Genomic DNA, 13149 nt, shown 5'->3' with positions numbered 1-13149 from the left:
TTCTCTGTCCATCAATCAGAAATAAAAGCACACCCTTAACTCATAGCAGTTCTGGGAGGATAACTGCCTTCCAGAGCATGAGATGTTCCTGTACTGCAGTAACAGCATTCATACCTTACATATGTATAAACAAGTCAGTCTCTGTTCTGAAGATCATATGTTCAAAGGTTACAGGCAAGAGGATAAATCAGGCAGCTGGAGCACAGGGAAATAATGGGACTGTGCTGTTGGCACAAAAGAGACCTGCTTACCTGCTGTTGGTGGATGCATGGGATATAACATATGTATGACATCAGCCATTTTGTAGTTCTGGCCTGTATTCCCAAGAATAGAAAATTCCACAATTTCTTTGGGGGCTTACCCCATTCCCCCATCAATACAATAATCATCAGGTTGTTCCCTCTGTGGTATATTTCTAGGTCACTTATTAGAGTAGCACGTAAAAGCCAAACAATGATTAAAATTTGTAAAATAATAATGATGTTATCATAGGGAAGAAAAATACTGAGTGTGTAATTATTGTGCGCCACAAGAGAACTACAAGGTGCGGTGCCTCCCAGTGTGTAGACGCATGGGATTGTTGGCTATCAGGCAAAGTTTCAGTTTGTTTGGAGTCTCAGAAGAAAAAAGGCAGATCAAGGATTATAAGACTTACTCCTTGCCTAAAGCTGGCTACTCCTTGTTATGACAGATGTGTTAGTGGGAAATGTGGGATGCTTGTACTGCTGATATCTTTGTCATATCTGTTCTGCAGATAAAGACAGGACTTTAGCCTCCAGCAGTGCCCAGAAAATGTTTTCTATGAGTTGTAAAATCAGACTGAACGATGTATCATGAAAGATGGCAGTTATGCTGAAAAATGTGAGCTGTATGGTGTTAAACCGTAATTAATTATGCTTCCCATCCCTGTTTACAGTTTGCTTCTATCATGTGTACATCCAAAATTATTAAGGTTTAAATTTGCACAAGGACTTCATAAACACCCTGTAGGGGTGTGTGTATATACATGCACACATGTATATGTGTGTGTATATATGCATATGTGTATATATATATGTGTGTGTGTATACAGACAAAGTTCTTTGGAAAATCTTTGATTAGACCAGCTCAAATAGTTGGAAAAATTATTTTCAGCAAGCTTTTTGGGCACTGCTGAGTGATTTCACGAATCGCATTCATGATCCTTACCCTCCGCACAGTGTAGGCTATGCTTAAAAAAAAACCTTAATGAAATATGATTCTAATAGCCGTTTAGGGTTTGCTTCTGTCCAGCGTGCATCCAAAGTTATTAAAGTTGCACGAGGACTTGATAAAGCTCCTGTATATACGGATGCATGTATACACGCACATGCACACATGTGCACATACACGTGACGCATGTCTTGTCTACATGGGCACGCAAGCCTGGTCGCTGCGTACCTCGGGCAGCACCCGGCAGGACCTGGCGCGGGCCGGCGCTGGAGAGGGCGGGGCGGGGCCAAAGGCAGCCAAGTCCCGCAGCAGCCGGCGCGCGGCGGAGTGGGGATTAGAGGTGGCTCCTCCCAGTAAGGGCGGAGAGGGGCCGGCGGAGGTGCTCGGGGCGGCCCGGCCAGCTCAGCCACTTGGGCGCCCTGGGGAGTAGCAGCCGGAGGCGGGCTAGGATGAACGCGCTGGCTGCCCCGGGCGGGCTCCCGGCGGGTCGGAGCTAGCGCGGTACGAACACCCCGGGCCGGGCCCCTGCTGGGCGCGGCTGGCGGGCGCGGGGGGGCCGGGCCGGGCCGGGCCGGGCCGGGCCGGGCCGGAGAGGACTACAGTTCACTTCAGCAGCACTGAAACCGCGGGGGAGCTGGGCTCTGGGGTCTCCCCGTGATGTCACAATGCTCCGTGTGTGACGTCGCAGTCTGCTCTGTAGCGCCGGTTCCGCCAGCTGGCTTCTGCCGGGCGCTGCCCGCAGGAGGCTGCTTCTGGCTCTCTGGCGTCAACAGCAGCTGGCGGGTGGTGATCATTTGGTGACGGGGCACAAGTCTGGTTTGCAAGTGGCTTTCCAGAGGTGGCTAAGAGTGTGCCAAGGAAGCAGGAATATAGTCTGGGCACGGGGGGGCGGGGGGCTGTGGGGAGTAGCAAGAAACTCATGTCCACCCCCAAGTGTGTGGGCCAGCTTGTTATAAGGCAGCTCGGGGTGAATGTGCTAGGTTGTGGTTGCAAGGTTGCTGTCAAAGCTTGCGCTGGTTTGCTGCTGAAAGACGGCTCCCTCACTGTAGGGCCCAGCACGAGCCTGCTGTGAGCTCCCCACCTTCTTTGTTGTGGTAGGAATGTTCCTGAGCACTGGGGCTGCAGGCGCTGATTTGTGCTTTCAGTCACGAGGGCTGGAGAGCCTGTGCTGGCTTGTTTTGGAAGGAGAAAGGTGAAGGCACTCTTTTTGGGACAGGGGCACTGGTTCCTGCCAAATGAGCCGCACAAGTACTGATGCTTTAAAATTGTTTTAATAGCTGGGCCGCAAGAGCTGGCAGGTTTTAAGGGAACTGGAATGTGCAAGTGGCTTGGCTGTCACAAATGCTGCTCTGTTTGGGTACTAATTCTAACTCTGTCTGTCTTGGGTACTCCTGTAGCTCTGTTAACCATAGTATCTGAGCAGGTAGCAATGTGTATAATGTGTTTGTTAGGCATTTGGCTTCTTACCTGAATTGTTTCAAAATATTTGGAATGAGCTTACCTCAGACGGCCTATGTAGTTGGCTCTGAAACACAGTCCTGCTCAAAGCCGATCAGTGTCTTTGCCCTGGAACAAAGAGCATGTATTGTTTGCAGCTCTTTCAGGCCAAACTCTGATTTTACTTTCCTTCTGTAGTATCTTAAGTTTGTAGAGTCGTAGAAAATTTGGGTTGGAAGCACTCAGGCCACAAAGGAGCAGAATCCTAGAATCACAGAAAATGAAGGCTGGAAGGGACCTCAGGAGGCTATCTAGTCTAACCCCTGCTCAAAGCAGGACCAGCCCCAACTATTTTACCCAGCCAAGGCTTTGCCTGTCTGCGTCTTAAAAATGTGCAAGGATGGAGATTTCACCACCTCTCAGGGTAACCTGTTCCAGTGTCTTACTACCCTCATGAGAGTTTTTCGTAATATCTAACTTAAACTTCCCTTGCTGCAACTTGAGACCATTGCTCCTTGTTTTGTCATCTGCCACCACTGGGAACAGTCCAGCTCCATCCTCTTTGGATCCCCCCTTTTGGTAGTTGAAGGCTGTTATCAAATCCCCCCTCAGTCTTCTCTCTTGCAGACTAAATAAGCACACTTCTCTCATCCTGTCCTCATAAGCCATGTGGCCCAGCCCCTGAACCGTTTTCATTGCTCTCCAGCTTGCACACATCCTTTCTATAGTGGGGGCCTAAAACTGGACACGGTACTCCAGATGTGGTCTCATTAGTACTTAATACAGGGGAAGAATCACTTCCCTCCATCTGTTATAGATTTCATTTGGTTGGCAACAGACCTCCTGCCAGAAGGCCCAATCCTTGAAGTCAAGGAGATGTGCATTGTCACCTATGTCTATTGTTAAATCAGGTTTGACGTGTATTCTGATTCTTTATGTCATTGTGCCATCAGAAAACCAGTGCAACTTCAGTGACACTGATGTTGTTTCCCATGGAACTGGCAGGCCAGATCCACAGCTGCTGTAAAGCTGGAATAGGTCATGTTGCAAGGCAAATCGAATCTGGTCATGTCAAGTTGACCAAACTCCCAGAAGTCTTTTCGAGATGACCCAAAATTGGCAGTGATTGTGGCCTAAAGTTAACCCCAGTAAAATGCCAGGGAACATGGAATATTTAAAACAATGGAACAATATAACCTTAAAATAAAATGGTAATGTGGTGATTTTTGGTAGTAGTTCATTTGGGGCTGGGAAAATAACTGGAAAATATTCTCAAGGTTCAAGGATGCGCTACTGTATTTTTAGGATCTGTGAGCCAAAATATTATATAACAGACTTGGCTAGCATTGATAATAGTGACATCACTAAAGGGTTAAATAGCCTAAATAAGTAAAGTCAGTGTTCCCTGTTTGCTATCTGAACCATTTGCATGGATTTCTGAGGGAGATATCTGCATGGATCTCTAAAGGAGGACCAAGTCTTTGGACTTGGAACAACAGCGCAACCCAGGAAGCTCTCCCAGAATGGCTGGCTGAGGGAAGTAACTCCTGCGTAACAGCTCTAGACGGACTATGAAGCGGTGAAGAGTCGTGTTAATGCGCTCAGTCTTTGGTAACCATCTGCTTATATTCTGGCAATCCCAGTAAAGTTGACTACTTGTATTCTGGCAACCCCAGTTGATGAAGTGCTTTGTGCTTAGTAGATATTTTGTAGTCAGTAAAGCTTCTGACTGTTTATTGGATGAGTGCCGGTGGTTAATCACAGAGTTCTTGCTCACAGAGAAGTAGGGCTTGAATGAGTTTAAGCCCAACAGCTCTAAGGGCTTCAGTGGGGTTATGATGGGTTGCATTAGCTGAGGCTGTGACCCAAGGTATTTCCTTTGTTTATTGGCTTTATCTCTCCTTTCCTGCATGGGAATTGCATGTCTTCTAGATTTTTATTTTTGCTGTGGGAGAGTATTGCCACAGTAGATGCTCCCTTTCCGGGAACCTGCTTAACAACATTCAGAGCCATGGGCTATTAAAATCAGTCACCACTGCCAGCCACTCAGAGGTAACAGCATCCTTTATGTTAGAAGGGATGTTGCTGTTGTGGTGTGCATAGCATTCAAAAAGTTGCCAGGTCACTTACAAAGCCCTTGCAATCCCCAGCGTTTCTGCCATGGCACAGCCTCCTGCAGTCAGCAGCAGGCTCCCTTTAATGGTTAGCAGTGTGGACTTGTGAAAGAGCTGGAAAGGATGCTAGGGGTTCTGGCCTATGTATTGTGAGGAAGAGCAAGGGATAGTCTTAATCCCGAAGGAGGCTTATTGCACCAAATCTAGGAGGATTGTGTAAATGATGTTGTTGAAAGGAAAATCTTACCCTTGGTATTCTCAGTGCTACATCAGTGGGGGCCAGCCTTTTGGGCCAGCATGCCACAAATGAGCTGTACCTCCCCAGATACCACTGATCCTCTTCCCTTGTCTGCTCTGCTTTCTCCTTCTTGTCTTGTGCCCCCTGCTTGATCTGCTGCTCCACTTTCTGCTCCCTGCCTTATCTACTGTTGTGCTTCCTATCTCATCCCCAATTTGCTGCGTGCCACTTGTGGAACGTGTGCATCAGGTTGGCCAGTCTTGTGCTAGATGTTACTGTGAGCAAATAAAGGACTTCAGGGGTGTAGGTTGTAGCTGTGTTGATCTAAGGACATAGGCAGACAAGGTTCTTTGGGTGAATCTGATATCTTTTATTAGACCAACTAAACAGTTGGAGAATATGCATACCAGCACAGCCTCTGGCTTTTTTACTTTTCACTCCATCCAGGAAGAGCACACATCAACTGCTGAAACTTCCTTAGTCTGACGAAGGGTTTTTGAACCCTAAAGCTTGCTTAAAATTTTTTCGCCAACTATTTAGTTGGTCTATTAAAAGATATCAGATTCACCCAAAGCACATTGTCTGCCTAAAGGACTTCAGGACACTTGGGAAATGGGGACTCATATAGGCTTATGTGCTAATGTATGTGTTCCTGTGATCCCTGCACTTCATGTGCTGACTGCTTGCTTACAAACACCCAGGACTTGACTCTCTTACTCTACACTAGTTAATGGAACTAAGTGGGCAGAGGATTACCCTATGTCCTGCCTGGAGAAGGGGGTATTGGTGCCTGATTGGCAGTGGAGTAGCACTTAAGAATGAGGAAGGATACTGTTTGGATGGCATGATGTATTGATTTCTAATGCAGTTCCCCCCTGTTGAACTGTATATGCAATTCCATACTTCCATTAGGTAGCTGGAGGTGGCTATATCATGCCATGCAGGGGCTGAGTTGAGAATCAGGTTCAGTGTTCCTATGCACAGCATTGCTCCCTTTCCACTCAAGTGACTGATGGCATGCCTATATTATGGGATTGCTACTGCCATTGTAGTTTTGGTGGCAGAAATATATCAGCAAATGTACCACACATAGCAGCAGAAGGGGGTTGCAATAGCAAATGTGCAATAGTGAAAAAAATGGCTGCTTGCTGGCAGCTGTGCATTTACTATTGCAGTGGCAACCAGAATCACCCCTTCTGCTTTGCCCTGGGTGCCTGGGCACATCTTTACACTACTGATGTCAGAAAAGGGGTGTGATTCTTTTTCTTCTACACTGGCAAACTTTCACTGTGTTGAGCAGACCAAGCCTAAGAGTCCAAGCTGTGCTCTCCACCAAGTTCTGCTACACAGCTGTTGACAGTGTGGTTCAGGGTAGGCCTTGTGGAGATGCGTTCAGCCCTGTTATCAGTGTGGAGTCTCTGTCCAGCTCCATTCTGTTGATTTCATGCTGGAAACGTACATGTGAGTGATTCAACATTGCATTTCACTTCCAAGCTGCCCTGAGTTTTGTTGCCCTGCTTTTGGTGGCTTCCTTCTGGTTGAACATGGAGGGCAGAAGGGTGAAGTACAGACGGCACATCTTTTGTGACACCATTAACCAGAGGAACTCACTGCTGTAGGATATTACTGAAGTACTGGTACATGGTTAGCAAAAGTCAAAAGAAGATCAGTTGTTCTTCAGATTAAGAGGCTGGGCCCTCAGCTGTGTAAATTCATGTAGCTCCATCGACTTCAGTGGCCCATTTTCTAGAATGAGTTGTTAGGGTAAACATTTCACAGCAGGCCTCAATGTGAGAAGTTGCTAGAGTTAGGGTAAAGTTTTTCTGTATCATACTGCTCCAGGAAAGGTAATGTGGGGATTTTATGCCTTACTCAACAGTGGTGGTGATCTCAGATAGGATATTTGGTCTGTTCCAAAGTGTGATTTTGAAAATGAAACTGATACCACATACTCAGGACCATTTGGCCTTCAGAGAGACAAGATTATAGCTGGTCTGTGATCAGGACCTCTTTTGCAAGCTTAGACACAGAATTAAGGTACAGTTACAATTCCCTTAATGATTACCCTTCCCAAACTTTAGCTTCTTTTCTACCTTGGAGAACTCATAATAGCAGCAGTCTCCCTATGCCTGAAGAAGGGTGTTTGTGCCTGAAAGCTTGCAAAGGACTTTTTTCCAACTATTTTAGTTGGTCTAATAAAAGATATCAGATTTACCAAAATAACTTTGCCTGCCTATACCTTTCCCAATGACCTTCCATTCTCTCCAGTAGGCAGGGTATTATTACCACCAAGCCAGATGCTCCTGTAAGTGGGGGAGAGGGAAAAAGGGGTATTTAATTAACATGTGTGCTGCCAGCATATCTTTAAAGCTGATAAAACGTAAGTTAACCAGTTAGTTGAATAGGCAGATTACTTTGCTGTCCAGGCTAATTGTAATGTCTGCAACACAGAAACAGGTTTTGAGGCCTTCTGCTTTAGCTACACTTTTGTAGCTTGTCCCAGGCCCCTTGAAAGTGGCCAAGGTGGGCAACAAGACCTAGAACTGACTCACTTGTGTTCTTCTTTTGTCCCTCAGGGAGAAGCTTGCCAAGAAGATGAAGCTGAATGAGCGCAGCGTGGTGCACTACGCCACATGCAGTTCTCCAGCAGACCATGCTGGCTTCCTACGGAAGCGTGTTGAGAAGCACCACCATCACCACCACCACCACCACACAACCTCCTACCACCGTCGCTGGTTCATCCTCAAGGGCAACCTGCTATTTTATTTTGAGGACCGAGACAGTCGGGAGCCCCTAGGGCTGGTTGTGCTGGAGGGCTGCACTGTGGAATTGTGTGAATCTGCCGAGGAGTTTGCCTTTGCCATACGCTTTGAAGATGCAGGTGCCAAAGCCTACGTGCTGGTCGCTGACTGCCATGCTGCCATGGAGGCCTGGGTGAAGGCGCTTTCCCGGGCCAGCTTTGACTACATGCGGCTGGTGGTGAAGGAGCTGGAGAGGCAGCTGGAGGATGCTCACAAAAGTTTGGCTGCTTGCCACAAATTGCCAAGGAAATCGTCATCTGGTAGGAAAAGGCATCTGTCCAATCCTGCTTTGTCACCTGTCCAGGAAAAGCCTCCCATCTTGGAGAATGGCTATTCCACCTGGGGCAGCAGTTGCATCCCTGCAGGAGCCTCTTGCTATGACCAGGATGGAGGGTTTTCAAAGCCTCCACCCCTCCCTCCACGCCGGCGCTCAGCAGGTGGCAGTCTGTACATAGCACCCACCTCTGGCCTCTCTTTGACTCTGCTGGAAAGCCCTGTGTCTCCAGAGACGGCTTGCTTTTCCAAACTGCACCACTGGTATGGTCAGGAGATTGTGGAGGTGAGAAGGGAGTGGCTGGAGAGCAAGAAAAGTGGAGAACTGTGAACATGGGAAAGAGAGGCACAAAGAGGCAAGCCGATTTGGACAGAAGTTTTGCTGCTGTTGGCCACACCTCTTCCATCCAAGAAACTGAGAAACATGGATTTTCCTCCTTTCTGCCTGGAGAGCAAGAGAGGGTGGATGCACACACAGGCAATGTAGGAGAAGTGTGGATAATCCTGAGACCTTGTTTTTTCACTTTATTTACTTTGGCATCCTTGTTTCCCTGAGGGATTCTGCAGTGGGCCCGTGTGAAATGGCAGGGGCACTAGAGACTGAATCTGGTCTGCAAGCTGTGAGAGGAGGAGTGACTAGACTTGCCTGCACAAAACAGGCATCACCCTACTTCCATTCAAGTGCTTGTTTTTTCTTCTCCATCAGTCTAGGGTAGTGGGTGGAATGGCATGTTTTATTGTCTCAGTTTTCTAATTAATCCCTTTGCTCTGATTTTTGGGGCTGAAAGTTTGCTTACATTTGAGGGAGGAAGAATCAATTCCCTGCTAGTTTTTAAAGCCGGTTTTAGCAAGACTCTTCTGAAGTGCCACATGATTGGTAGCAGACTAACAGCATGTTGCACAGAGTAGCCAAATTGAGCCCTTTGCTGTGCCTGATGTTTTGCAGTTGTGCTTCTGCTCACTAGCCTAAGTGCAAGCAGATTTGGGACCCTATAGCTTTGGCTGGTCCAGGGACTGTGGTTCACTCATTCCTGATGGTGCTTTACTCCAGTCCAGTGGCTGGTTGGATGCTTAATGCTTGGATTTCTCTGAATTGATGAGGCTCAGATTTATGAACCTAGGACTCCTACCCTTCAAAACTTGGCCTGGGTTCCTATAAAATCTACTCCATGATGCACTATATTGTGTGGGGCTGGGAGAAGAAAGGAAATGCGAGTGGCCACCTAAGGATTCTGGGTGTTTTGGTGTATCAGGCATGGGGACACAGCACATTACAGGAGGAATAATTGGGTATGGGAAAGTAGCTTCTTGCCAGGGTGAAGGAGGCTGGGATTTGTGCATCACTGCCTGCTTTGGTGTAAGTTCTACAATGTGCATATCAGTGCATGTATTTCAGGTGCCTTTGTGTTCATGGATATGGGGGTGGGGTGAGGAATAGTGTGATGGGTGGGTAGATCACGCTGGTTTTCATGTACATTAGAAACTCTTCCTTGCTAAGTCCCCTCTCCAGTTCTAAGTGCATTATGGAGACTCCACAAACTCATGCCTCTTCCAAACTAAGTATAAGCCTGACAACAAGTCTTCCATAAGGACAGCATGATCTAGACTCAGCCAAAGGTGGGGAGTCAGGAACTCCCAGATTCCAATCCAGGCTCTAACTCTGTGGCCTTCTCTGTCATCTAATTGCTCTGAGCGTGAGTTTCCCCTTTTGACAAATGGGGTAGATAATGTCTAGCTACCTCCCAAAGGCATAATTTGTCTGCCTCACTATAGCACATTGATTGTGGAAAGATTATATATGGTACGTGCTAACTGTTGCTTGAAGACCTTATCCAGAGCTGCTTTTTCATTGGGCCCTTTGGCTATAGAGCTCTGCCTTGGCTGCCAGATGTGCACAACAGGGGTGCCCTCCCTGAACTACCCTCTGCAAAAATGCAGGAAGTGGAGGAAGATCCCTTGAGGAAGAACATGGGTAACTGCACGTGGTAGGAATGGAGCATAACAGAGAGGGGCTGAAGGTGTGAACATGGGTTTTGTACTGCTCCCTGCCCCCACAATCCCAGGCTGCTCTTTTAGCAGCAGTTTTAACTTCTGCTAATGCAAAAGTTAAATTTCTGAGTCTTTCTTCCCCATTCTTCCCTCCAGCTGCTGATCTTCATGGTGTTTCACCAACTTAGAAGTGGAGGAACACAGTGCTGGATCAAGACCCTAGTGTTGAAATTGCTTGCTTGGCCACGAGCTGTTGCTAAAAGGATAGCTGGGTTTCTGGGGAATAAAGGTACATGGGCCAGGAGTCCAAGTAGCCCAGGGACTTGATGCAAAGGTATTCAGCGCAGAGCAGAGGCAGCACTTATCACTTTTGCTTACTCTTTTCTTCTGTACGCTTGCTAGGAATTGCATCTCATAGCAGGAGATTACATTGTGCAGACCTCTGTCACTTGCCACCCAAAACATTTTAAAATATAGTTTCTTGTGACTTGTACAGTCCTGCTATAAGAGCAATGAGCCACTCCACGTTGAGCATTAATAGGCTACTGGTGCATTTCTTGGTGGATAATGGAACTCCCCTTTTGCCTTGTGCTTTTCTAATATGCCAGGGAGGTTTTCAAAGGCACAAGTGGGAGGAGCTAGGCATCCAACATTCATTGACTTTGAATTCACCTTTGAAAAACCTTCCTGGAGGGGTGTAGCAATAGCATGCCTTCATACAGTGTAAGAATATACTAGAGGAACTTGGATCCTAAAAGAAACCACTTTGGACAATCAAATGGAGGGACCTTGAACTGTGAAAAATGTGATGTGTACATCTCTAGCTAACTTTTGCACTTCTGTTTCTTAATAGTAATCTCTGGCTGGTACTCTTTATCTGTACTGGATCTCCTATCCCAGTCATTTTTATTTGGTATGGTCAATTAATGAATCATCAGATTTTATTTTCTGTTGAGGTATTTGTGGCAGGAGCACTTTTCAGGGAAAGAGAGAGAAGCCAAAAGCACATTTCAGAAAGAAACCAAAAGCTTGAATGGTAGTTGCACCTGCTCTATGAGTCAGTCTATTCTGTGCTTCTGTTATATTTTGGAGTGCAGATGACTCCATTTTTTTTGGGGGGGGTGGGGGGAACGACTTTCATCTATCCCATCTATTTTGACAAGATATTGGCAACTAAAAAAATCACAGTTGGGTCTTTGTAATTAGTGTAGTCAGTTCTGTCCACTGACTGAGCAAAGGTTGTGGCTGTATTAGGCATGGGATCAATTGGCTAATGCCTTGTGTGTGTGACTTTTGTTGGATGGAATGTATCAGGCCTGCTCATCTGTGTATCAGTGCCCTTAAGATGCCTGCCCCCTGGGCTGACAGGCAGGATTTCTGTTCCTTGATATTGTGTGTTCATTTGGTTAACGTACTTGCAGGCCCAGGTAAGGAAGTTCAATGGTTTTCACTGCCTGCTACAGCATTTGCCCTACAGCAAAAAGAGGAGGATTGCTTAGAGCCAGACTTTCTTCTCCATGTCATTCAGGATTGCCTTTTTTTCCCATTATTCTAAGATGAAAATCTCAGTCCAGAACAGAACAGGATTCCTGATAAAAGGGGATTGACTACTTCACATTTGAATCATTGCCACTTCAAAGATACCTTTGCCATCTTTCTTTGGGACAATATAAAAAACTGGCACACAGTTGAGGGAAATGCTTGATTTAGAAATGTGACATTATGAAGAGAAAGAGATGTTCTGGTACGTATTTTTATTTCTTTCATGAACTCTGACAGAAAACGGATCTGATCCTACAAACCTAATCACAGAAGGCATTGTACTCTTTTCAGGAAAGGTTCAATCCATAGTTCTACTGTTTTGCACTTGGCATTTTTTTAAACCACTATGCTGTTTACCACTTGGTTTGAATCTAGGTTTGGGGTGCATGTAACTAGAAGACAGTCATATGATAGTCCTTTGTTGGACTTACTTGAGCTTTGGCTTGCAAACCATTTTCAAGATAGCTGTTGCTGTCTTTCTCACACACACAAGTCTAGTAACACTGCAGTTGGCTTGTTTAGCAGAGACCAAAGATATAAATAACAGTTGAAAAGTTCTCTCACTACATTTTCAAGGGAAGTGAAAGGAAATGGTGGTGGCTGTGGCTGTTGTGTGTGAAGCTTATGTTACTGCTGCTGCCTGGAACTAGTAATTTGGTCTCCAGTACTCTTACTCTGGTATCTTTCACCAGCACCTAATTTGCTCCTAAAATCTGTACAAATAACAAAGAACACTAAGCGTAATTTGAAGTATCACTCCTTTGTTTTGAAGTACTTTTACATGTAAGTAGGTATTGTCTTCCCCTTTTTAAAAGACAATTTTGCATGTGACTTTATTTTACATACAGAGCCAATATATATTTTGCGTTTCATTAAGTTAACAGTTGTATTTTTAGTTAGTGTTGCTGAATAAATCTTTTTGAGTTTGTAACTCCTGTGTGTTGATGTAAATTGAATAAGAGAGATGTTCCAAATTGCGAAAGGTTGCTTCCAGCAAGGTGAACAGTTCTTGCCATTGATGATCTGTTGCAGATTCAGCATCAGTTTTCCCTGGCTTAACTTCATGCTGCTTTCAAAACATTAGCACACTGTTTATGATAACAATAATGTAGTATCCACTGCTACAATTTTTTGTTCAGCTTTTTCCTTTGTACAGTAACCTGACAATGAAAAAGGATTTAAACAAGCTGAATGAAGGGATCACAGGAGCCAAATTTGTTATATAATGTTTCTCAGTATCTTCTAACGAGATTTGTGAAATGCTTATGCTTGATTCTTCTTTGTTCTGAGCCTGCTTTGGTTTCAAACAGGGGTGCTGTGGACTCAGGGCAGGAACATGCCACCTTTGCTGTACTCCCATGGGCACTGCTTTCAAGGATAGCTCAGCTACCCTCTCTGCTCTGCATGTCCCAATCCCAGAAATGAGGTAGTGAAGTTATGCTGGGGGAACCCACTCTCATGTCCCCCTCTGGCCCTCAAACACACCAGAGATGGAGATCAACAGAGCTGCAGTGAGGGGGCATCCTCAGTCAGCTCAGAGCAGGTTGGCAAGAACGCAGCCCTC

The 13149-nt window shown here is 45.9% G+C and overlaps 1 protein-coding gene across 1 annotated transcript; it reads left to right on the top strand.

Annotated features, from left to right (window-relative positions):
* The first annotated feature begins 1521 nt into the window (after window positions 1-1521).
* Window positions 1522-12516, top strand: PHETA2 (PH domain containing endocytic trafficking adaptor 2). The gene is made up of 2 exons (XM_090042900.1): window positions 1522-1692; window positions 7557-12516. Exon 2 carries the CDS (start codon window positions 7576-7578, stop codon window positions 8383-8385), a length of 810 nt encoding a protein of 269 aa, XP_089899026.1. The 5' UTR covers window positions 1522-1692; window positions 7557-7575; the 3' UTR covers window positions 8386-12516.
* Window positions 12517-13149: the final 633 nt, after the last annotated feature.

Source organism: Crocodylus siamensis, chromosome 4 (genome assembly GCF_052110815.1).
Source record: "Crocodylus siamensis isolate JL-2025a chromosome 4, ASM5211081v1, whole genome shotgun sequence".
Lineage (NCBI taxonomy): Eukaryota > Metazoa > Chordata > Crocodylia > Crocodylidae > Crocodylus > Crocodylus siamensis.
This window is presented reverse-complemented; position numbering and strand designations above follow the sequence as displayed.

Coding starts and splice junctions, on each gene's coding strand:
- PHETA2 (XM_090042900.1), top strand. CDS start 7,576: ATGAAGCTGAATGAGCGCAGCGTGGTGCACTACGCCACATGCAGTTCT.